At 37.4% G+C, this 26,733-nt stretch overlaps 2 protein-coding genes across 3 annotated transcripts; one reads left to right on the forward strand and one right to left on the reverse strand.

Moving 5' to 3' along the window:
- Positions 1–741: 741 nt before the first annotated feature.
- On the forward strand, positions 742–12,518 carry fbxo9 (F-box protein 9). Of its 2 annotated transcripts, none has more exons than XM_061956063.1 (13): positions 742–918; positions 2,279–2,359; positions 2,584–2,715; positions 2,804–2,861; positions 4,112–4,208; positions 5,740–5,870; positions 5,947–6,061; positions 9,013–9,131; positions 9,202–9,292; positions 9,365–9,460; positions 9,544–9,637; positions 11,880–12,031; positions 12,113–12,518. In XM_061956063.1, the coding sequence occupies exons 1-13, from the start codon at positions 916–918 to the stop codon at positions 12,219–12,221; spliced, it is 1,278 nt and encodes a 425-aa protein (XP_061812047.1). In that variant the 5' UTR covers positions 742–915; the 3' UTR covers positions 12,222–12,518. The 2 variants fall into 2 exon arrangements, with proteins under 2 accessions (XP_061812047.1, XP_061812112.1); XM_061956128.1 differs by having other exon boundaries at positions 5,743–5,870.
- A 419-nt stretch (positions 12,519–12,937) lies between these two features.
- On the reverse strand, positions 12,938–26,219 carry elovl5 (ELOVL fatty acid elongase 5). The gene is made up of 7 exons (XM_061956215.1): positions 26,106–26,219; positions 25,814–26,001; positions 23,563–23,640; positions 21,136–21,307; positions 18,652–18,776; positions 17,649–17,783; positions 12,938–15,130 (listed from the first exon to the last, which is right to left on the reverse strand). The coding sequence occupies exons 1-7, from the start codon at positions 26,161–26,163 to the stop codon at positions 15,008–15,010; spliced, it is 879 nt and encodes a 292-aa protein (XP_061812199.1). The 5' UTR covers positions 26,164–26,219; the 3' UTR covers positions 12,938–15,007.
- Between the last annotated feature and the right edge of the window lie 514 nt (positions 26,220–26,733).

The raw sequence follows: 26,733 nt of genomic DNA on the forward strand, positions 1-26,733 counted from the left end.
CAAAGGTCTTAACTCATTCTCCTTCTATGCCACATCAATATGGAATGCACTCCCAACAGGTGTAAAAGAAAGAAAGGGCATCTCTATCCTCCTTCAAAACTGCACTAAAAGAACACCTCCAGGCAACTTAAACCCTTGACTAACACCCTCCCCCTTCCACATCCCACCTCCCCGGATTGTAAATAATCAAATAATAGATACTTATTCTTATGTTTTCTGATCTCTCTCTCTCTCTACGTCCACTACTTACTGTACGTATCCTACCAAGTCAGTCCTACACTGTTTCAATGTCCATTTCTCCGATGATGCAATTGTTGATGACTGAAGTGTTGATATCAACCAAACCTAGCTAACCCCCCCCCCCCCCCCTCTCCACATCCCACACCCCGGATTGTAAAAAATGTAAATAATTCAATGTATATACTCTGATGATTATCTTGTGTGATGACTGTATTATGATAATAGTATATATCTGTATCATGGACCCCGACTTAAACAAGTTGAAAAACGTATTCTGGTGTTACCATTTAGTGATCAATTGTCCGGAATATGCACTGTACTGTACAATCTACTAATAAAAGCTTCAATCAATCAATCAATCAATCAATCAATCAATCAATCAATCAATCAATCAATCAATCAATCAATCAGTGTGCCGCGGCACAGTTGTTGAAAAACACTGCGAAACGACAACGAAGTCAAAAAGGGGGCGTGGCGGACGAGCTGTTTCCGGCTTTACGAGACGTTCACGCTCCGGTCGCTGGTCGGACCTTTCAGCGAAATGGCTGCCTTCTTGCGTGCTCGTAAATATGTTCGTTGCGTGGTTCGTTTCTCCGACCGTGAACTGTAAGCGTTGAACGCCGACCGTTTGTGAAGACGCACACACACCAAAAGACTATTCTTGGCCAAGTTGTCATGGTGGGTCACCGTGCTCGTTACCTACTAGCCATGCTAAAAATACATTAGCATGCTAACGGAGTTAGCTAACTTAGCATGGCAGATATCTCAACACCTGTACGCTAGTATTATAAGGGACTAACTTGTATAGTTGTAAAACTATATCATGTCATTTGTTTTTATGTTATTTGACCACTCGCACTGTTCGATTGCACACGAGCGAGGATAGTTGTGGTTGAGTTTAACGTGAGCTAAAAGAACCAGTTGGTGAGTTATTACTCAACAGCAAGTACACGACTAGCAACTTGCCAAATAAAGCTAATTTCCATTTCCAACAAGAAAAGAGTATTATTCGATTTAGGGATTCAAGTAAACTAATGTATTCCCTTTTATTAAATAAAATATACTGTTAAAGAGTCCATAATTACATGAATTTAATGATCCAGTTGCTATTAATCCAAATGTACCATAGGTAATAAATGAATAATATATGGTAATGTACGAACCACAATACTCAACATAGACCATGCTTTACAGATCTAGTTGTACATTGTTTTGATAAATGCCACATTTAGCTCTACTCCTACAAGGTGTTTTCTAAATGCTAGGCAGGCCTCCCATTAGACCAGGGGTAGGGAACCTATGGCTCTAGAGCCAGATGTGGCTCTTTTGATGACTGCATCTGGCTCTCAGATAAATCTTAGCTGACATTACTTAACAGGATAAGTACTGAATAATTCCGCTGGTAATCACAGTGTTAAAAATAACGTTCAAAATATAAAACATTCTCATGCATTTTAATCCATCCATCCGTTTCCTACCGCACCTGTTCGAAAAGTCGCATTAATGGTAAGAATTATTTTATTTATTATCGGTTAGCTTCAGAATAACAATGTTATTAAAAATGATGAGAGACTTATTATACTCTAAAAATGTTGGTCTTACTTAAAAATGCACGCATTTAGTTGCATTCAGTGTTAAAAAAAATATTATATGGCTCTCACGGAAATACATTTTTAAATATTTGGCTTTCATGGCTCTCTCAGCCAAAAAGGTTCCCGACCCCTGCACTAGACAAACTGGAGGGTTTCAGAAAGGAAGGAGCAGCTTGAGAAAAATAAAGAAACAATTTTTTTTTTAAACCTGATAACTTCAGTTATATTAAAGGCAAAATCAGTTGATTTTTAGCTACTACAGTAAGATTGCAATGACTAAAAAACTACTATAGAGAATGTTACATCGTTAAAAAAAAAAGAAGAAAAAAGATATATATATATATATATATATCTCGTCATATTACCACGTAGAAAAGCTCTGATTTTCATCCAAGCTGTGCATTTTGGTCACCACAATTTGTTTATTTACTTTTAATTTTTACTAGGCTGAAGAAAACGTAGATGTTGGTGGTACACTGGAGGAGGAAGAGGAGGAGGATGATTCTGCTGATGACCCAAATGTGGAGGTAAAATAGGTTATTTGGGCAAAAACTGTATTTTATAGCCTTTTTTGTTATGTAGCTTTATCACCACACAGTTTATTACACCTTTAAAATTTGAGTAAGATTTAAAAAAAAAAAAGGCCACCAATCAAGTAAAAATAATCAAATGAGTAAATGCAAATGATCACAAATGAGTATAGTAAAATGTTTTGGTGAAACAAGTTCGCTTTGCTGTGATTCAACTGCAGTTGGAGCTCAGTGCTTTTCGAGCTCAGTGGATGTCCGAGCTCAAACCGAGCTCCGATGCGAGCGGCATGGGTCTGCGGCTTCTGCGAACGTCCGGTCAGAGGAGGACGCAAGAAATTGCTCGAGAGGAAAAGGTATGTCATGAAAACACAACAATTGACTTTTTAAGCTAAGAGGCACTTATTAAAAAAACCAACAACAAAAACATTGGTCTCCACTCAGGCGGCAGAGCTGTTCTTGAGGGCTGTTCAGGAAGAGCAGAAGGGAGCAGTCTATGAAGGTGAGTTTATTCATGTGTCATTTACTTGAAATAACCTGACGTCATCATTAAATATTTATCAACTCTCGTAATTATAAATAAAGTTGATTTGATTTGATTTGATGTAACATTTTAATATTAACTGTCATACAAATTAAAAATAAGTGAACCACCCTTTCATTATTCTTCTGATTGTTATGATTTTGGTCAATAATGTATTGAGCAGCCAGTTTACCATACAAATTAACTGTTTAGCGCTTCCATTCTTTAGCTGTGGGGGACAGGTAATCTATTGCCGTGTGTCCCGCAGGCGTAAATTTAAAAAAATGGTTGTGTAGAAGAAAGAAGAAGAATGCTGCACAAAGATAGTCGCTGCAATTATACATACATTTTTTAGAAGAAGTGGGTAACACATTACCCCAATGTAAAATGATTATTGTAACTTATAACACAAAGTGTTTGTACAGTAGCCTGCTCACATGGGGGGTTAATTGTTCATATGATCTCACTTTCCATGCAAGTGAAAAGTTCAACCTGTTTTACTGCGTTTCAAGCTGGTGACATGCAGCAAGTGCGCTCTTTAAGTCAATTAGTGCGCGAGAAATATATATGTATGAATACATATATATATATATATATATATATATATATATATATACATACACACATATAGACATATATACACATATACATATACACACATATAGACATATATACATATATACACATATACATATATACACATATACATATATATATACATGGACATAGACATATACACAGACATATACACATATACATATATACACACACATATACACATACATATACATATATACACACACACACATTTACATATAATATATATACATATAAATATATATATATATATATATATATATATATATATATATATATATATACATACACACATTTAAGTATTTCATATATATATATATATATATGTAGCGCGGCCCCCAGCCAAATGAAATTGTTTTACCCCAATGCGGCCCCGGAGTCAAAATGTTTGGGGACCCCTGGTCTAGAACAACAATTTTTTTTGATTTTTTGCTAAATTTTTAGTTTTGTTTGACTTTTGCACCATATTTCCCTCAATGTTATACCACTGGGAGTTGTGAGGATGTACTGTACATAATCAACCGTTCAGAAGTCTTTGGAAATGCGTCCTATTTAAAATCTGCAATGTTTTATAAGTTGTAAAAGTCCACTCCAGTTACCTTGACTGTGTCTTTGACGTGTTTTGTTGGCAGCAATCAAGTTCTATCGCCTGGCTATGCAGCTTGTGCCTGACATAGAGTCCAAAATCTACTACAGCCGTACTGACGCTGATCGAGCTGAAAGAAACTAGTAAGATGCTTGACATTGTTGTGAATAGGGCTGGACGATTATGGCAAATATAATAATCACGGTTATTTTTTATTGATATTGTAATCAGAATCAGAATCAGAATCAGCTTTATTGTCATTACGCAAGGTAACGAGATTGAGGCCATTCCATACAGTGCGATGTGTGCATGCTAGAAAAACAATGTGCAAATATATAAAAATTAAAAAAAAAAAAAAAAATGTAGAAGTGCAATGAATATGGTGTGAAATGAATATATACATGAAAAAAATCATGATTAGTTACACGATTATTAATAAACTTGAAAACATGAGTATTTATTGTATCACTGAAACTCTACTCTAAATATAGTTTAGGAAAAAAGTGGGTATAAATTACTAAGTAAAATAATAATAATAGCAATAACAATACATTTAAATAATAGCAATATAATAATAAATTAAGTTTTTCTGTCTTGTTTTTAATTCCGTTTTTTTTACCTTTTACACTTATTTTACCATCATAGAGTGTGCTTTTTGTGTAAAATAAAATTCAAATAAATGCAAAATCTTTTGACCAGTATTTTAGGTCAAAGCATAATCATTTTGTAAATGTATCAATAAGGGCTTTAAGTACATAAGTCTTGTGCAAATGATTTTTTTGAAACCTTTATTTTGTTAGCGCAGTCAGACCGGATGTGGCGCACCGCGCTATTGTTGTGAAGGGGAGAGTATGCTTTGCTGTTGTTCTCTGCTTGACGAATAAAGAGGCGACTGACTTGATGGTGACTGACTTGATGTTGTTAAAAAAAGAGCCTCTCAAGTTGCGACCACTGTTTGTACATTAATGGTCCATTGATGATGTCGTTCACAACAACACAAGCAGATGAGTTGTGTTGTGGGTGTATGGATTGTTCTTGCTTGCTTTAGCGTCATAGTTCAGTCGCTGTTTCAAGTGGCCGTCTCGACATTGTCTAGTTCATGACGGGGCACTTTAGACTGTCGGGGATGAATGAGTGCTACTGGACACATTATTTTCCCAAACAAATGTTCCTTCTCTTCACAATGACAACATTTCACTCACATTTATGTCAATTTCCCTGATATTATTTTGCGCTTGTCTGCGGATTCTGTTTTATTGGCCAATTATGTGACTCCGTCCGCGGTTTCATGAACGCAGAAATCATATGCCTTATTTTTTTGTTGAGTTTAGCGATTATTGATTAGGCATATTAGCGTTGTGTCAAATAAAAAGTAGCAACCATGGTGATATCCCAAACTTCTAGTAGACATGCTCTTTTTTCACTTATTCTCTTCTCAACTGTTTCACCGTCACAACCTCTTGAGTTTAATGCGCGTTGCGCGGCTCAACCGTTGTTGTTTTTTCGATTATTATATTTTCATAATCGTGAGACGCTATATTGGAAATCGAAATTATAATTTCATTAATTGTCCAGCCCAAGTTGACAAGGCTCCATGTTCAAAAGTGATATGAATGTGGCATGTAGGTGTCTTGTCCTTGTATTTAAGAAACTTATCACTTTTTTATATTGGAGCAGTGAGGAGAGAGACGCTGATGGAGACATTGAGGATCTAATTGCCTACTTTGAGCATCAGCTCACATTGGGAAACACCTTTGCCAAGATTTGTTCTCCTGAGTTTGAAATGTCTCAGGTGCATATATCAGGTAGGATGTACATTATCTTTGATATCTTTTATTTCCGTGATTACTTCCTATTTATGTTTATTTCGTGTGATTACAGCGTTGCCACGGGAGATCTTGATGTACATTTTCCGTTGGGTTGTGTCGAGCGACCTGGACATGCGAGCCCTGGAGCAGCTGTCGCTGGTTTGCCGTGGATTTTACATTTGTGCAAGGTGGGCTTGTTTGTCATCAGTTTTGCATTTGTCAAATGTTGCAACACAATCATTCTGGGTATAGTACATAAAGCCAAAGGTGTCCAATTTTAAATAGCATTTAATCCAGGACTCAGAACATCACAATCAAAACAACATGGCAAACCTCATCATGCTTCTCATGTGTCAAGTGTATGTTTTCTTTACACATGCCACTTACAGCACACATATTACAGCACATATACGCTAGTCTGAAGTGTATTCGGTCATAGGGCTGGCCCGTCGCATAAACATTCGATGCGGTTGTTTTTTGGGGCCACAAAAACTAAGGAGGTCACATGATCATGGCCTGGGCTTTTGTAAAGATATACAATACAGGAAAAACACGCACTCTGCAAAAAACGTAATAAAACAAAAATAAAGAGGTGCACGGCAAAAAGTGTACTTAAAGAAAAAGCAAGGCCAGCAACACTCGTGTCCTTCTAATAATTTTACTACAAACTGCGCAGGCGCTACCAAACACAGACCAGTTTCGACAATAAACTTTGCTGTCAAAAGTTCAATAATGTGTTTTTTTTTTAATCAAATGAGGAATATGTAACACAACCCACACTCTTTGCAAAAATGCCAAATGTTTCATTCTTCCTGGCAGCGCAAACCAAGCATGGAACACTTCACTGTTCACTCAACACTGAAGTCATAAAACCATAAAAGCTTACATTTATGCATTTACACACGACACCAATATTTGGGAACTAGGGTGAGGTGATAGAAGAAAGGTAAAAAATACGACTTTGTGGCAGCATCGGACAAAATTATGTTCCAGTGTCACTTTTGTATCTCCCAGCACATAATTGTTGTGTGTTCATGGAACCTTGATTAAAGTTTGAAACAGGCCACACTAGTTTTTAAAGACTAGGCTTAACCCCCAGTAGATGCACCAATAATAATAATTATACAATTTATTTTTATTTTTTTATGTATTATGATTATTATTCAGATTAAACATATCATCTCTACCTTACACCATGACAACTCTATCCAACTGGCGGCCCGCGGGCCACGTTCAGCCCGCCAAAGCTTTTCATTTGGCCCACCGAACATCACCCAAATAGGCTCGATGAAAGCATTAAAAGTAGGGTTGCTCATGTATGTAGTACTCTCGCCACCCCACAGAGGGCAACAGCATGGAATGTGTCACAATGAAGCAGCAATGTAGTGAAGAGAAGAAGACTATGCATTTAACCATACAAATTAAGAAAATCAGACTTTTAACAACGACTGGATAACAAAGTATGAATGTTCTACCCCGAGTAAGTGCTCAAGTCATTGTTTCCTGTCGGACCTTTTAAGCGACGGACACAGTGTTCTAGATAATGATAGAAATCCACATGTGTATGTTTCATCACAAAGCTTATTTTATGTTTATATTTTCCGTCTTACACACCTAAATGAAGGAAGAAGTGTAAAGAAGTAAAACTGAGGAAGGAAAATAATTCCTAAGAAGGAACATCAATCCCCAACAAAACTCTTGGAGCTTCTGTTACTTCATGCTGTTAACTAGCTGCACACGCTGAAATTGAGTAGCGAGGGCTCAATAATGAATTTATTGACAGTGCATTGTGAAAGCCAATGTGTTAATTTGTAAATAAGTCAACAAGTCTCCAAGGAATATAACCACTTTTTGATGACTGACCCCGAGCCTTTGGACTCTTGAAACTGCGGCCCTTTTCATTACGTTGTTAAATAACCCAGCACTGTTAAGTTAAGACAGACTTAACATATTTATAATTATAGTTCAATGAATAAAGACAACACCAAATATTTTGGGGGGCTTGGGAATATTTTAGGGAGCCTTTAGCCACCTAAAAAGGCCTAATGACTGGTTTGAACGCTTGATGAAACCTGTGGGGCTTACTAACAGTGGCCCCCAACCACTGGTCTGTGACGCATTTGCTACCGGGCCGCACTAAAACATTAGATCATTTATAAACTACTGCATTTTCTCTGACTTAACCATTGCCTGTCCCACTAGACACACCAATATGCTTGTTCATAGATGTATAATAAAACTCCTCCTAGGAAGTCCCCATTCCTTATATTTGTTATATCTTTGTTACATGGGACAATGCACATTAATGATGATAACGTGGTTATGGTGTTAGTTTATTCCAAACATGCACACAATTACCATATAAAATATATATTACATTTGAAATATAAATGTGCCTGAATTGTAGCCAAAGACTTAATTTCTATCTGCAGTCAGCTGCAGGTTGATGGTATATACAACAGGGTCCACAAAAAGATAAGTTACACAGCGCCAACTTCAGATATTATCAGTAGAATAATCTATTTGAGAAGGCCTGCCATAGTAATTCTAGTGCATAAGGCATATGGGGAAGTGCTGAAGTGCATGTGTGCTAAATTGTTGCATATAGTAACTGCTGAAGGAAGAAAATACACAAAAACAAGCAGCTAAAATGTGCCAAACATGAGTAAGTGTGGAGAGAGTGTTTTACATTTTCCCATTATGCACTCCAATGGATTTAAATGGGTGTAATTTAGAATTTTGTTATGGTGTATGGATGTTTTTCATAATATCCACCATGTTCAGTGAGCAGGTTGTGTTATGTGTGACCACGTGTGTTGACTTTTAGGTTAGTTGCATTTTTTTTTGTTTCACCATGACTTGGGAAGGTTGTTTGGATTGTGTCATATAAGTAAATGATGAACTTTCACTTCAAAGTACTTGATTTACTCACATTGTCCACTAGATGGCAACAAATATGTAGCATTCAGAGACTACCTGGTATCCATCCATCCATTTTCCTTAAGATTAATTTGAAAGCACTCCGTGTGCGATGCTTTGTTGAATTCATGACGTATTGCGGGCAAATTTGAAGAGGCAAACGGGCCGTAGTTTGGACACTACTGGTTTAGTTCGATTTATTTATTTATTTTATTTGCAGAGACTCTGAGATTTGGCGTTTAGCCTGTTCAAGAGTGTGGGGACGCAACTGCACCAAACTTGGACCCTTCCTTACCTGGAGGGAGATGTTCCTGAAGAGGCCCCGCGTTCGCTTTGATGGTATCTACTCTATATGAGTGATGACCGACCAACTATTTGATTATGACGTGCACACACATTATCTGAGCAGGTGTCTACATCAGCAAGACATCATACATTCGTCAAGGAGAGGAATCTCTAGACGGGTTCTACCGGCCTTGGCACCATGTTGAGTTCTACAGGTAGGCCACACGGCTTTTGCATTGGCATCTATATTATAAACTAGACCAATATTCACGTGGGTGTGTTGTTAGGTACCTGCGCTTCTTCCCTGATGGGACAGTCCTCATGCTGACCACGCCTGAGGAGCCTCAATATGTTGTCCCTCGCCTACGCACTCAGAACGTCAGGTACATCTCTGTTGTTTTGTCTCAAATGATGTCACAAAGCGTGAGTCAATATGTCAACTGAAGCCCGTCCGCGTGTTTTGCAGAATGGACGCTGTCATGTTCGGTCACTTCCGTCTGTCACAAGAGACGGACAATCAAACCAAAGTTTTTGCTGTCGTCTGCAAGAGGAAAGATGAGGTGTGTGTGTTGAAGACTTTCCACAAAAGTCCGAAATTTTAATATGTTTGAAATAGTAGAATGTTTTTTTTTTTTTTTTAATATTAGGCAGACCATAAATGCAAACATTTTCCAAATTATTTTTTTAATTTAAAAGGAACATTATCACAATTTCAGAAGGGTTAAAACCACTAAAAATCAGTTCCCAGTGGCTTATTTTATTTTTCGAAGTTTTTTTCAAAATTTTACCCATCACGCAATATCCCTAAAAAAAGCTTCAAAGTGCCTGATTTTAACCATCGTTATATACACCCGTCCATTTTCCTGTGACGTCACACAGTGATGCCAATACAAACAAACATGGCGGATAGAACAGCAAGGTTTAGCGACATTAGCTCGGATTCAGACTAGGATTTCAGCGGCTTAAGCGATTCAACAGATTACGCATGTATTGAAACGGATGGTTGTAGTGTGGAGGCAGGTAGTGAAAACGAAATTGAAGAAGAAACTGAAGCTATTGAGGCATATCGGTTTGAACCGTATGCAAGCGAAACCGACGAAAACGACACGACAGCCAGCGACACGGGAGAAAGCGAGGACGAATTTGGCGATCGCCTTCTAACCAACGATTGGTATGTGTTTGTTTGGCATTAAAGGAAACTAACAACTATGAACTAGGTTTACAGCATATGAAATACATTTGGCAACAACATGCACTTTGAGAGTGCAGACAGCCCATTTCAGGCGCGCTAAGAACATATATTTTTCCACGATTTCAGCACTTAGGTTAACCATACCTAAATAGACACAAAATACTGCATTACACAAGACTACCCGAATGCACTCGAATGATTGAAAAAAAAAAAAGTTTTTAAGCTAAATTATTGGTAAACACAGTTTATGTATAATAATTTACGTAAAACCGCGAGTAATGAATAAAGTTTTCATCAATTAATATATTCTGTAGACATACCCTCATCCGCTCTCTTTTCCTGAAAGCTGATCTGTCCAGTTTTGGAGTTGATGTCAGCATCTGCTTTGAGTGTCGCAGGATATCCACACATTCTTGCCATCTCTGTCGTAGCATAGCTTTTGTCGGTAAAGTGTGCGGAACAAACGACTGACCATTTCGTTGGCTTTCCCCACATCCTCGTATTTTGAACAAATTTCGTCCAATTTCTTGCCACTTTCGCATCTTTGGGCCACTGGTGCAACTTGAATCCGTCCCTGTTCGTGTTGTTACACCCTCCGACAACACACCGACGAAAGTGAGAAAATGGCGGATTGCTTCCCGATGTGACGTCACGTTGTGACGTCATCGCTCCGAGAGCGAATAATAGAAAGGCGTTTAATTCGCCAAAATTCACCCATTTAGAGTTCGGAAATCGGTTAAAAAAAAATATGGTCTTTTTTCTGCAACATCAAGGTATATATTGACGCTTACATAGGTCTGGTGATAATGTTCCCCTTTAAATACCAGAACTTGAAATGCAAAAAAATTAGAGATGTCCGATAATATCGGCCTGCCGATATTATCGGCCGATAAATGCATTAAAATGTAATATCGGAAATGATCGGTATCGTTTTTTTATTATCGGTATCGTTTTTTTAAATTTATTTTTATTTTTTATTAAATCAACATAAAAAACACAAGATATACTTACAATTAGTGCACCAACCCAGAAAACCTTCCTCCCCCTTTTACACTCATTCACACAAAAGGGTTGTTTCTTTCTGTTATTAATATTCTGGTTCCTACATTATATTTCAATATATATATCAATACAGTCTGCAAGGGATACAGTCCGTAAGCACACATGATTGTGCGTGCTGCTGGTCCACTAATAGTACTAACCTTTAACAGTTAATTTTACAAATTTTCATTAATTACTAGTTTCAATGTAACTGTTTTTATATTGTTTTACGTTCTTTTTTATTCAAGAAAATGTTTTTAATTTATTTATCTTATTTTATTAATTTTTTTTTAAAGTACATTATCTTCACCATACCTGGTTGTCCAAATTAGGCATAATAATTTGTTAATTCCACGACTGTATATATCGGTTGATATCGGTATCGGTAATTAAAGAGTTGGACAATATCGGAATATCGGATATCGGCAAAAAGCCATTATGGGACATCCCTAAAAAAAAAAGGATCTTTTTTTTATGTGTCAACCTTTTGGTCAGTCATTTTTAGACCGTTGTTTAAAAGTTGTCACTGTCTACCTGCCAACCTTGGTACTGACCTTAAATGTCAACAGAAATTGGAGATGCAAAAGAATCGGTTCTGCAGGCGGAACCCAGCGCCGGAGGCTGAGCACACCTTCCATGTGGGGCTCCTTCTGTCCTCTGGGGGGCGTCAGAATTTCAATAAGCTGGTTTGGATGCATCATTCCTGCCACATCACTTACAAGTAAGACTTGCACAGAAGTGAAAGATGGACATTGTTACAGATTGTGATTAGTCAAAAATATAATTTGATTTGCTTCCCTAGGCTGACTGGGGAAACTGTCGTCACCGCATTTGACCTGAACAAGATGTACTCGCCATTCTTCTTCGGAAGAGTGAAGAGTTACACGGCATTCTCAAATCAGCCACTCTAAGCCACCAGGAAGCCTGCATGTTCATCATCACTTTAACAAACAAAGATCATTATCAGTCTTTATCGTTAAACGTCCAAACTGCAGCTGGTTATACGTCTAAAGCCTTTACGGTTCTAACATGCAAGCACTTACGGATTGATAAATGTTTGGTGTTAAAATTTTCAGTTCTGATTTCAGAAATGTTGCACGCTGAATAATTAGCAGCACAGTTCACATGTTGCCGCCAATGAATGTTAGCATACTGGTTTTGTTCCACGGTGCACTTTTCTCCCTCGAATAAACCACATTGAAAATGAACGTTTCACTGTTTTCATTATGAATCATGAACCTCATAGTGCAATAGACACACTGAAGGCAGCTATTAAATGGAAACAAGACACACACACATAATCCTCAATTTTTCTGAGAACTGAACATGGAAGGGATAAAACAGGATTTGCAGGCGGGGAAAGTGGTTTTAAATTCCGCTGGTGGTGTGACATGGTTACCTATGATGTAAATCAATGACTATTTTGCAAATGGCACAATGTAAATAATCAAGCTAAGAATGAATATGAAATGAACAATGCAAAAATACATTGTTTTAACAGCTCTTACATCTTAGGGTGCGGTATGTTTCCAGTTGATGCTTGCATGTGTGCCATTGTCCCTGTCATTGATCTGGCATGTCACGCCACTGGATGAAACCTGTTTGTTTTTTTTGCGTGCAAGTTCAAGTTCAATATCTTTGAAGATAATTTCTATTCCGACACAAGCACAAATGCAACATCTGTGAAGTACTAGCATTATTTATTCCAACAACCATGTACAATGTGTACATTGTTTGAAGCTTAACCAAACACCATATTGAATAATAATAAATAAGCAAAAAAAAAAAAAAAAAGCACCAGTTGGATTTTTTAATCTCAAATTGGATGTGGGTGAGACTGCATGTGTGAAATGAGTTTGTATTAGTAATAAGAGCAACAATAGGTCTCATCACATAAATAAGGAAAACTAATACATAAATAAGTATTCATCACTGTCCACTCCTCATGATGTCATAGGTATAATGTAGGTACTGAGTGGGCCAATGTGAATGTGCATGACATTAGCAACAAAATAAACATGTCCATGAAGGTTCAGTACCATATTTACAGAACCAAGAGGAATTTCTATTGAGCTCCATACTTCATATTCAACAGCTGATGTGCATACAGTATCTGAGAGGGAAAAAATAATACAGTAATATTTCTCTAAATAAGCTCCAGTCTCATTAAAAAGATGTGCATTTGTATGCGTTGGATTAATATTGGTGTTTAACAATTTTAATCAGATTAATCGCAGGGTTGCTGTGGATTATTTGCGATTAATCTTGATTGAATATCGTTCATTTTTAATCTTTATTACTAGTAACCATGTTTCATTTCGCATTAGCAATGCAACTCAAGAAAGAAAGGTATGTATATACAGTCGTGGTCAAAAGTTGACATACACTTGTAAAGAACATAATGTCATGGCTGTATTGAGTTTCCAATAATTTCTACAATTCCTATTTTTTTGTGATAGAGTGATTGGAGCACATACAAAAAACATTCATGAAGTTTGGTTTTTTTATGAATTTATTATGGGTCTACTGAAAATGTGACCAAATCTGCTGGGTCAAAAGTATACATACAGCAATGTTAATATTTGCTTACATGTCCCTTGGCAAGTTTCACTGCAATAAAGCGCTTTTGGTAGCCATCCACAAGCTTCTGGTTGAATTTTTGACCACTCCTCTTGACAAAATTGGTGCAGTTCAGCTAAATTTGTTGGTTTTCTGACATGGACTTGTTTCTTCAGCATTGTCCAGACGTTTAAGTCAGGACTTTTGTAAGGCCATTCTAAAACCTTAATTCTACACTGACTTAGCCATTCCTTTACCACTTTTGACGTGTGTTTGGGGTCATTGTAATGTTGAGAAACCCAACTGCGCCCAAGACCCAACCTCCAGGCTGATGATTTTAGGTTGTCCTGAAGAATTTGGAGGTAATCTTCCTTTTTCATTGTCCCATTTACTCTCTGTAAAGCACCAGTTCCATTGGCAGCACAACAGGCCCAGAGTATAATACTACCACCACCATGCTTGAAGGTAGGTATGGTGTTCCTGGGATTAAAGACCTCACTTTTTCTCCTCTAAACATATTGCTGGGTATTGTGGCCAAACAGCAACATTTTTGTTTCATCTGACCACAGAACTTTCCTCCAGAAGGTCTTATCTTTGTCCTTGTGATGTCAGATGTCAGAAATTATTGGAAACTCAAGACAGCCATGACATTACAGTATGTCCTTCACAGGTGTATGTAAACTTTTGACCACGACTGTATGTATGCGTATGACAAAATATTAAATATATGTCACTTATTTGTATTTAAATGAGATGACTAATATTGATGGATTAATCTTTAATTAAGCATTGACTTTGACAGCCCAATTTACAATCAATATCGTTATTGTGCGATAAGCATCTTATGCCTAGAGGACAGAGTATTTTGGGGTTATGCAACAGCACAGACAGGCAGGATTCAAGGAGCGTGCTCGTGTTACACACATCAAGGACGATCCCACAGCAAACGCTGCGTGCTTCCAATTTCCCTCACGGTCACAGGAGCTTTCACGTATTCATGGAAAGGCTCCTTAGACCTGTCAAAATGCTAGTTTGTTTAAATAAAGTATGGAAATAATTAAATGCAATATACTCCACTGAAATGTCTACCAGCAGCAATAGCCAACCAGCTATAGTGACAACCGAGTCTCTTAAAAGGTCAGTCCATTCTCAGTTTGTCTTTGTTGTGTGCATTGTGTTCCTGGGATGGCGTCCTGTTTGCGTGTCGGTTTTTTGATAGCGAAGACCCAGCCTCGTTGTCCCCTTTGTGTTTCTTGTACGTCTTTTGAGGGACAGAGAGAACAAAACGACGTGTTAAAAATCACTGTCAAGATGGAACGCTGCTCTGTAGAGTTGGAACTTAGCGTCAGGGATTTCAGGTTAGGGCTAAAAGGTACGGTTAGAGGTGGGGTTTCGGGTTTGGGTTGTTATGTAGGGTTAGGTTTTTGGGAAACGGTAGGATATAGGGTTAGGATTTCACGTTCTAGTTAGAGTTTAGTGTTACGGGTTTCAGGTTTTTTGGGGTTAGGCAGTATTCAAGTTGGGTTTAGGGTTAAGGCTAGAGTGCATCCGGAAAGTACTCAGAGACATCCTGGATGAAAACCAACACTTCCCATCAAACCTGATGGAGCTTGATTTGATTTTGATTTTTGATTTTTATTAAGGATCCCCATTAGCTGGTTGCCACAACAACCCACTAGTCTTCCTGGGGTCCACTATTCAATACAATTACAAGTAAAAGCATATAATTATAACTACACAATACAGAAAAAAATAAAAAATAAAAGCATCAATAAGAAAACAAGCAAACAATTTACAGTCACAGAATAATAATTACCATATAAATATAACTACACAATATAAAACCAAACAAATTATTAACGAGCAAACTAATTTAAAGACTCAGATAAAATATTACTTCTTTTTAAAAACCTGTTTACTTTCAAGCTTGAGATGTGCTGCAAAGAGGAATGGGGGTGAAACTGCCCAAAGATAGGAGTGCCAAGCTTGTGGCATTGTGTTCAAAAAGACTTGAGGCTGTAATTGCTACCAAAGGTGCATCAACAAAGTATTGAGCAAAGGCTGGGAATACTTATGTAAATGTGATTTTTTTTTTTTTTTTTAATTTTTAATACATTAAAAAAAATTATAATAATAAATAAATAAATAAATAACATTGTCATTATGGGGAATTGTCTGTAGAATTTTGAGGACAAAAAATATTTTTTTCCATTTTGGAATAAGGCGGTAACAAAATGTGGAAAAAGTGAAGCGCCGTGAACACTTTCCAGATGCACTTTAGGTGATGTTTTATGGTACAAAGAGGGGTTTTGGGTTTCAAGTTAGAGTTAGGGTTGGGGTGGGTTTGGGTTTCAAAATTTAGGATTAGGGCTTCAGCTCAAAATTAAGGTTGAAGGATAGGTTTTAGCATTAGTTTAATCAAAAAATATAGGGTTTGAGGTTAGAAGTTTAGGATTAGCGTTTAGCAGCAGGGCTAGGTTTTGAGATTTGCGTTTTGGTTTAAGACTTGTTTTCATTTAAGGGCCACATGGTAGTTATGGCTGCCCTCATAGGGCCGCTTGCAACAATAAATAATATATGAATGTATATTTATTAATTATATATATTGTTTTATGTGTCACTGTAGAAAAGAGAAGTTTACAGTATTTATTTTTTATTTTTTAGCATATAAATGCAAATGGAAAAACAATACCTTTTTTTTTTTTTGCTGTAAATTCATCGGTTGTTATCAAAACCACAGTTTAGTTATTTTTGACGGTAAAAAAAACAGATTTACCTGTTGTTGTTTTTTTTTACAGTAAAATATTTTTTATAGTATGCAATTTGATGGATAACTTGCTCTCAACTACTTAATTAGATTTTAACAAAAAAAGGTATAGGTATACATTTTTATTTCGAGCCAATACCGGTTAACTCATTTAAATCTATTGTTCTTTAAATGTAGATATAACTGTAGTTTGAGCACACCTTTCTTGGCGGCTGGCTTTGGGGCAACTGCTTTAACAGCAGGTGTCTTTGTAATAATAATAATAATAATGGATTAGATTTATATAGCGCTTTTCTAGACACTCAAAGCGCTTCACAGAGAATTGAGAACCCATCATTCATTCACACCTGGTGGTGGTAAGCTACTTTCATAGCCACAGCTGCCCTGGGGTAGACTGACGTAGTCTTTGTAGGCTTTCAAAACACCGTCATAGCAATGCTGTCGTTACAAGTGGCTAATAAGGTGCAGTCTGGCTTTTTAATTCTTCAAAAAAATCTGTAGAATGGACTGGCTTTAAAAATGAAATCAAATCAAAATGGCCCCTGCATCCTTTGATTTTTCAGAGTGCGACGCTCAGGGGAAAAAGTTTGGACACTACTGGTTTAGTGCAGTGATTCTTAAACTGTGGTACGCAAGTGGTATGCATAATAATTACTTAATTAAATATTCAAACACAGTGTTTCTATTCAAACTGTGTGTAATGTTACAGAGGCAAAAATATTAAATATACTTGTTAAATAAAACCTATCCCTTGTTTTTAATGAATACGTAGGCCTATTACGCTACTGTATTTTAATGTTGGTCATTATGGTGGTACTTGGGGAGCCAAGTGTTTTCTGAGGTGGTACTTGGTGAAAAAAGTTTGAGAACCACTGGTTTAGTGCATCGAGGTTATGGATTATGGTTTGGAGTTAGTCATTTGGGTTCAACTAAGATAATAAGGAGATCCTCATCACCAGCAGATACTAGTATAACATCATTCAATAATTAGAAGATAGAAAAAACAACTGACCTGATAGTAGAAGTTGGAGAAAAAGAACACAAGGCTGAGCATGTAAGATATTTCGAAGTAGAGCCATCCTAAGGGCAAACCACACGGCCATATGACGGCACACATCGTCTGCAACACTGTTAATAGGAACTGGATCTGAAACATGACACACACATGTGTACACACACACGTTAAACACACACACACACATACAGTTTCAAGGTGACTAGAAAGACAGCATTGATCCACAGACCAAAATATATTTAATGGATGCATTTTTACTTCATCTGTGCTTCGTACAAGCAATTCCAAATATAAAAGGCGGTAAACATCTGCTCAAGGACAAAGTGACTCTAGACCAGGGGTGGACTGGTAAACTCACGGCACGATAACTTCAAAATAAAGAGAACTTCAGATTGTTTTCTTTGTTTATAAATAGAACAAGCACATTCTGAAAATGTACAAATCATAATGTTGTTGGGTTTTTTTTACACTTACATGTTGCGGTTAATAGTATTCTACCTTTATTTGTCGTTATTTATACTTTCCGAATAGATTATGTGATAATGTTCATCAGTCAACTCGTTGGTGTTAATTTTCAAACTATCAAGATAAAAAAACATCAAAATCAAATTACAGGATGTTATTCATGTAGTTTGCTCATTTTCCTTCACTGGTGCACTAACATCATGTGGTTTATTTTTTATTTTTTTACATATGTAGCATAATCTACAAAGATACAAAGAATTGGTATTGTGACATCTAGTGGACACATTTAGAACAGCAGTTTCTTTCATTAAAAAATGTTGGCTCATTTTTATGCTTATCGAACTCATCCTGCGGGCCGAATAAAACCTGGGCCGTACGTTGGACACCCCTGGTCTAGATGGACAGAAGTATTGGGACTATGAGGACCCATAAGGAAGGGAGAAAGCGTGTCTTTGATGGCTTGATTAAGAAGAGATGTGTCCTGATACTTTTGCTGTGCACACAGTGGATGAATTAGTACAGGTGTTGTGCGTACCAGCTGCAGCTGTGTGATGTACTTCTTCCACCAGAGGTACGGCCGTATCGAGGGGATGGCTGACAGGCCGTAGTAGGAGTACATGACCGTGTGGACGAAACTGTTGAGGCAAGGCCCGAAATATGCTGAGAGACACAGGAAGTATCAGTGAGTCATCTGACAATTATCCAGGGTACAAATCATCATAACAAGTTTCGATTTGGAATTGGTGACCTCGGTTTAATGTCAAATCCGTTTAGAGTAGTACAAATGATTGAATCAATTGTGTTGCAGTTCCTGCTTAACATGCACATACCTTATTCATCTCATTATGTGAATCATAACTGACTTAACTATTCATCTAAAAAACTGTTGTATTCAGAATGAATGTATGTAAATTATGTACAAATGAAGAACAGGAAGTGTACATGTGTTTTTCTGGAATTGCTATGAGGTAGAAAAGGGGTAGGATTAAATAAGATCTGCTTCTTCCTACTCCTTTTCCGACATGTTGTAAAGAAAAATGAAAATATGTGATGTATCATACTGAAATTGTATACATGTTCGAAATAAACTTCAACCAAACAACCAACCGGAAGATATAAACATCCTATCAGGCTGCATCCAAGTGAGAGCAGGCATTGTAGTGTTTGTTTTATTATGTTTGTACCTTGTATTTCTTGTTTAGCACTTAGCAATATTGCTGCTTACTGTTGCACTAAAGCTGGATCTGTTTAGCACACAGCTTCCAGAACTTTTAGCTCATCCTCTTAATATTCAGGCTCAAAAATATAAGGTCATTTCATTTGTCCTAAAGTATTCGTTGTTGGTTCTCATGAAGTCTGTCATTATTATTAGTACTTTGGTTGCTATTGTAGAAGGAAATAGCTAACGTTGTGATGCTATGATTAATACACAAACTAGAATCCAGTCTCTAAGAATAAATTAAGTGTGAAAATGTAAATAAATAAATAATTTCAAAACCAAGCCGAATAATGTGCATGCAAATGAATATTTCCCTGTTGTTCTTGTTTGGTTTTGTTTTTTGTTTTTTTTTAATGTTTTTTTTATTTTTTTTTATTAAATCAACATAGAAAAAAACACACGATACACTTTCAACTAGTGCATCAACCCAAAAAAAGCCCCTCCCTTCCCCATTCACACTCATACACACCCACTCACACAAAAGGGGTTGTTTCTTTCTGCTATCAATATTCTGGTTCCCACAACATGGACAACACTTCTGCAAGGGACACAACACAGTCCCTGAAGCACACTTGATTGTTTGTGCTGCTGGTCCACTAACATTTTCATTTAATTACTATTTTTTTTTCTTTCTTTTTTCTAAATATTTATTTATCTTATCTATAAAAAAAAAGAAAAAGGAAAGAAAGGACCTTATCTTCACCAGACCTGGTTGTAAATGAAATTAGCTTCGTTTAAAGGTTGTTTTTTTTTTTAAACCAGGTCCAGTCCAGATAATGTCCAAGTCGGGTCCAGCAACACACACCTTCATTCATGTACACTGAGAAAAAAACAAAACAAAAAAAAAAACAGAAAATTTTGGAACACAACAGATTGCATATAATCTATAAACAAAATTACATTTTCAAAACAAAAACAAAAACAAAAAAAATGTATGTACAGTCCAGCTTATGTTCAGGTCACTAAAAATTAGGGAATACAACAACAGATATCATATAATCTATAAACATAATTACACTTTCAACATAAGCCTTTGAGGACTTCCCATCTTTTTTTATGTTTTTTGGCATCATTATCGTTTTCAACCATCTAACTTTCTAAAGTTAAAAAATACTGAATGCTGTTGTTCTTGTTAGTCAATGATCAAAATGTGCTGTACCAGTCCAAATGCCTAAAATACTGGGCTAGTTAGATTGTTTCATTGCTAAACTACAGCATCTAAAGCCTGCCAAAAAATGTTCCAAAAAGAAACATTAAATTTACAAATACAAATGCATGTGCTACTCTATCTGGGAAGTACAATTTTGACTTGTAAATCTCCAACTCCAACTACATTTTTTGAGGCTGTAAAAAGCTAAGATGACGTCTGTGCGCTGCTGACTTGTCTCCATTGAAGATAATCCTTTGCTGGCCTCCCAATGGACTGGACTTTCACAAGAAGTCGGGACCGGGGTGAACCACTCCTTATGCATCAGTCGGTGATGTCTGTGCGCCCCGACGTGTCTACATGTAAGAGGATCCCCTGCTGGTCCCACCATTGGGTTGAGCCAAGGATGTTGTTGGGGCTTGTGCAGCCCTTTGAGACATTCGTGACTAAGGGCTATATAAGTAAACTTTGATTGATTGATGTACAATTCTGGGTCTCTGTGGTGTATTTTTTATGACATACTTTTTTTTTCAACTGTTTTTAACTGGTCTTGACAAAAAAGGAGAAAAGGTGCGCACAGTACATGGCCGGCAACAGACAGATAGAGTGGTTTGGGGTCTGTGTTAAAATCAGTGCTGAGTCAAAATACTCACTGTGGCCGCAAGGAAGCCAGTTCATGACAAACCACCAGATGTTAAACATGCTTGCGTGGTGGTAGACGTGAAGAAAGGTGATCTGGTGATTGTTCTTCCGCAGAATGAAGAAGACGGTGTCCATGAACTCAATGAACTTGGAGAAGTAGTACCACCACAGGACATTCATGACCTGAGAAACACAAAAGCAAAGTTAGACACAACTAGAGACTTGACTTCAGTGAGCATCAAAAGGATGAACGACACAAGTTGTTTTATTTGATGGCAGTGAGGAAAAGTGTGACAATAGCTATAGAACTGGAACTTATTGAAACATATAAAAGGGTATGGCGGCTTAGTGAAATATGTGTGATTCAATTAATTACATATGAATTGCATAGAAAAATAAATTTGACCAAGTAGACAATGATGTAAATAACATGTAACTAATGACTGCAATTAAAACTACCAAAGCAGCTTACGTTTTTACTGCATTAAAACGGTTTTACTTTTCAGTTCCACAACCAACAATGAATGTCTATATCTTAAACCAGGGGTGTCAAACTCGCTTTCAGTGAGGGCCGCAGTAATGGATACCCTCAGATGACACTCATAACAGTACATATATATGAATATCAATGTACAAAACCGCCTCATAAAATTATTACAGAATTGATTGTATTATTTATTTATGCACAAATCTATAAATAAATTGATTTGAAATCACAAGATAGGGTGACAAGCAGACATTTAAGTACTTATTTTTATTTTAACAAACAAAAGAATGTTTGGAATATATGTTAATATTTTTGTTGCATGATCAGATAATACTAAAGTCAAAAGACATACAATTGGATGCAATAAATGCAAATGTGCTGTCAAATTTCGGCTGTCCAAAGTGGGGCCCCGGGGCCATTTTCTTCCCGCAACTAGTTTTTTATTTGCCCTTGAGATGTTATGAAAATTAAATGAATTCATTTTAATGAGGTATATTAGACTTAACACTAACAACTACAGTATTTGCATTGTCACCTATGACACAAAAGCTAAGCCAAAACATGATCCGTAGCCCGGATCATGTTTTGTTTAGTCATGTTCTGTTTAGTTTTGGACTTCCTTAGTACCTGTTTTGTGCACCCCTGGGTTTGTTTTGGTTACCATGGGTGCTGATTGGTTTCACCTGCCTCTAATTAGTGTTCTGCACGCTCACCTGCTGCCGGGCACTAATCAGAGAGCTATTTATTCACGTTGTGCGCCACACTGAGTCTGGCTTCCCCATTTGCATTATGCAACACGTTCCTGATTCCTGTGCTAAGTTTTTTCCTTAGCTTCCCGTGCGATCCTGTCTTTTTGTATTGTGTATGATTTATGAGAATAAATCGTATTCCTACCTGCACGCTTCATCCGGAGTTTCCCGTCTGCATCCTGGGAGAACGACCCCCGCATAAAGATGCGACCCAACCGCGACACCAACCGTGTTGTTTTCAAATAGTTTAGCATATACTGATATTAATTGAGTTGTTTTAGCATCGTTAATGTACAAAATGTTAGTTTAACACCTGTATTAAACAGTACGAGTATATATACAAAGCAAATAAAGAATGATAAAGATGTGTTCAGACCGACTCACATCCATCCATCCATTTTCTACCGCTTATTCCCTTCGGGGTCGCGGGGGGCGTTGGAGCCTATCTCAGCTACACACAATGCTTTATTAATGCCAGTAATACCCATAAAGCGCCACTAGGTGACAGTATTGTTCTGCAAACACCTTCCTGTTCCTTCATCAAAGGGTGAGCAGTTTTACTTAATTTTAGCTGGATTCGATCCCCGGGCTCAGGGTCTTTCTCTGTGGAATTTGCATGTTCTACCCGTGACTGCGTAGGTTCCCTCCGGGTACTCCGGCTTCCTCCCACCTCCAAAGACATGCACCTGGGGATAGGTTGATTGGCAACACTAAATTATCCCTAGTGTGTGAATGTGAGTGTGAATGTTGTCTGTCTATCTGTGTTGGCCCTGCGATGAGGTGGCGACTTGTCCAGGGTGTACCCCGCCTTCCGCCTGAATTCAGCTGGGATAGGCTCCAGCACCGCCGCCACCCCGAGAGGGACAAGCGGTAGAAAATGGATGGATGGATAGTTATATTATAGAGTGGTTCATTCCCTTGACACTCATGTAACAGTTTTGAATGTAAAAAACACTCTAAATAGAGTTAGTTAATGGTATATAGTTTGAATAAATTAACTTTGTATTATTTCCTGTAGGGATAGTTTAAAATTAGGCCAATTTAGAAGTCAACCAGGTGGGTTCTACTTTATAATGTATCTTTACAGATGTCTGATCAGGAAGTCCGGGATGATATGAAACACCACGAGCAGCAAAGAACGAGGAGTGGTTGCACATTGCAAGCACAGATAATATGTCTCACTCACTCACTCACTCACTCACCTTGTCATCCGCTTCCTGTGAGCTGTGTGTATCTTGGCAGTAGAAGTCATAGCTTCCTTGCCACACAGCAGCAACAAGCTGAGGACAAAGATGAAGGATGAGTACATGTTATGATTGCAAAACATGCGATTACAAAACTGGATGTAATGTACTTGTAATGTGAGTGTCTGTTCAAAACACACTTAATAAAAAAGCCCGATGAATCATTTTTGATTGCAATCAAACTGCCGTGTACTTTGATTCCAATCAGATGACATTCGGAGCAGGGTTTAATGAACCTTATGCACTGCAGACGGGGAAACAAGAAGTCAGCCAGAAGGGGCAGAGACACACTTTACACTCACTTTAGACTCATATGCGAACAACTCAGCCCGCTTTAAAGTAAATCTTTCTGTTTCTATGTTTCTATGTCAACTAAAAATGATTTAACAGAATATTAGAGTTTAGTAATCAATAATAATTTTCTTAATAGCCCACATCTAACTTATAACACTCATCTGTGACCACGTCTTCACAATATGTGGGACTATTACAGTGTTTATTCACAACATTTCAGCATTGATGCACGTACTAACACAACCATAAAAGGTGCCCTGGCGTCATGACACTAACACTATATGCCACTGAATATAAAAAATATGAAACAAAACATGCCTCAGAAGTCGCACAAAAAAGGGATTTTGAAAAATGTCTGGCCTGGCTGCTCAGTACAATATGGCTACAATATACTTTACTAACAGCTTCTTTTTACATGTGTACGGCAAAAAGGAATGTTACTTAAAACATTGATTACATAAAGGTGGTCATGGTGAACGTTTGACCCCGGAATTAATTAATTAGATTTTCTTTATTTCCTATGGGTAAAATGTATTTCTAAACTTGAAAAAAATAGTAAACGTTGTTGTTGATAACTATTAATTACCGTTATATTCAAGTACAGGTGTTTTAAAACAACAGTGTGTCATTTTTAGGTGACGACAGAAAAAAACTAAGACTAAAACTACTACTGGGGTTATGATGACTAACAAGAGAGGAAGTGAGCTACAGCAAGAGGGTTTCCAGCAGGCACAAGACATTGATACAACATTGATTATACATTCATGTCCTTTAAAACTGACTTTGAAACAGCATTGCAAAATAGTTATATTTGTACATTGAGACAACGTTGATGTCCAACAATGGATCCACATAGTTGGTTGGGAAATGACCAAATTTCAATGGTCAAATCCACATCAAAGCCTGACATTGAATAAACGTTGTCAAAAAGTATGTTGTTTCAACGTTGTATTTGTGTTGTAGAAAATTGGTCGGGATGGTCAAATTAACGTCACAACCTGACATTCTGACAAGATGCAACCTTTTAATCAAATTTGCATAATAGGATATTGAGACTGATTTGGTGGATTTAAAGATGCCTTTTTTATTTATAAATGAAATTGTAAATGAGTATTTGGTGGGTAGATTTGAAATGTATTGTATTGTACTGTATTTTGTATATTATATGATGATGTATATTTTAACTGTGGGTCCCTGTCCATAAGCTGTGTGCTTCTAGGGATGACCTTTTTGCAGAACGGACTCTGATATTAACAAAAGAAACAATAATGTAATCCAAAATTATGTCGGTCTGTAAATAAATAAATAAACATTGAATAAACATCGTCGAAAAGACTTAGACTTCCTTTTTATTGTCATTCAAATTTGAACTTTACAGCACAGATTAGAGTGACATTTCGTTGCATTAGCTCATGGTAGTGCAGGATACAAAATCAATAAGGTGCAGATATAAATAAATAGATTACTGTACAGTAAAAAGCAAGTTGTTTCAACGTTGTATTTGTGTTGTAGAATATTGTTTGGGACATGACCAAATTTTAATGGTCAAATCAACGTCAGAACCCAACATTGATTAAACGTCGTCAAAAAGCATGTTGTTTCAACGTTATGTTTGAGTTGCTCAATGTCAGGACCTAATTCAACAAGTTCTCAACTTTTTTTTAATGTCTTGTGCCTGCTGGGTACCCTTATACCGAAATTGCCATCTATGATGATTAGTTTCTATGGTGTCGAGTCAGGGGTCAGAGCAGACTTCTTGGAGTCTGTTTCCTGACAAGGCACCCCCCCTTCCCGCCACCATCAGATAGTCTGATAGATTTTAGCATGGATTAGAGAAAATAATCAATAGTTAACTGACACACTGAGTGAGCATGTAGCATAATTTTTCTCATTGCTGCCTTCCAGTGCTGTGTACCTGGTAGAACATGCAGAGGGACAAGAGCGTCTGGGCCGCGTTGTAAAACACAAGGAGTCCTCTGCACGAGTACGGCTGCCTGTGTCTCATGTACTTAGGGCCGGTCCACACCACCACAAGGTACACCAAGGTGAGGGTAAAGGTCGGGGAGTAGTTGTCAAGTAGCAGCCAACCCCGCACCCGCTGGTCTGGATAGTATTAGATTATACACACGTGGTTAGCTCAGAGGATAAACTATTCATTAATTATCCATGTTTGTATGATTCAAATTAAACTGATAATATGACCTTACCTCTGGGGCCCAACCATGACCCAAAGAAGGTGTTGAGGCTATGATCGAAGGCCTCCATTAGTCAACTAAAAAAACAGAATGCATTAAAAACAGAAAGCTTCACAACTGTATTAATTAAGACAGCCTATAGACGTGTTGGCACCGGTTTGTGCGGTGTGAAAGAATCTTTCCAAGGAAATGTGTCCTCAGATTGCATAAAACAAGATGAACAAGCACTGCATTCCTTACTTGACTTTAAAGCTACGCTGAGATTATTATTCATGCGTTCGTTACATCTCGTCTCGATTACTGTAACGTATTATTTTCGGGTCTCCCTATGTCTAGCATTAAAAGATTACAATTGGTACAAAATGCGGCTGCTAGACTTTTGACAAGAACAAGAAAGTTTGATCATATTACGCCTATACTGGCTCACCTGCACTGGCTTCCTGTGCACTTAAGATGTGACTTTAAGGTTTTACTACTTACGTATAAAATACTACACGGTCTAGCTCCATCCTATCTTGCCGATTGTATTGTACCATATGTCCCGGCAAGAAATCTGCGTTCAAAGAACTCCGGCTTATTAGTGCTTCCCAGAGCCCCAAAAAAGTCTGCGGGCTATAGAGCGTTTTCTATTCGGGCTCCA

The sequence above is a fragment of the Nerophis lumbriciformis genome, linkage group LG02 (genome assembly GCF_033978685.3).
Source record: "Nerophis lumbriciformis linkage group LG02, RoL_Nlum_v2.1, whole genome shotgun sequence".
NCBI lineage: Eukaryota > Metazoa > Chordata > Actinopteri > Syngnathiformes > Syngnathidae > Nerophis > Nerophis lumbriciformis.

Bases quoted from the DNA above. Each gene is read 5' to 3' on its own strand.
- fbxo9 (XM_061956063.1), top strand. The intron at 2,862-4,111 runs GTGAGTTTATTC...TTTTGTTGGCAG, and splicing joins GAAGGGAGCAGTCTATGAAG to CAATCAAGTTCTATCGCCTG. The intron at 9,132-9,201 runs GTATCTACTCTA...TTATCTGAGCAG, and splicing joins GCCCCGCGTTCGCTTTGATG to GTGTCTACATCAGCAAGACA.
- elovl5 (XM_061956215.1), bottom strand. From the start codon at position 26,163: ATGGAGGCCTTCGATCATAGCCTCAACACCTTCTTTGGGTCATGGTTG. The intron at 23,641-25,813 runs GTACACAGCACT...CTTTGTCCTCAG, and splicing joins CCCTCTGCATGTTCTACCAG to CTTGTTGCTGCTGTGTGGCA. The intron at 15,131-17,648 runs GTCAGTTGTTTT...GTCCCTCAAAAG, and splicing joins TCTCCAACTTCTACTATCAG to ACGTACAAGAAACACAAAGG.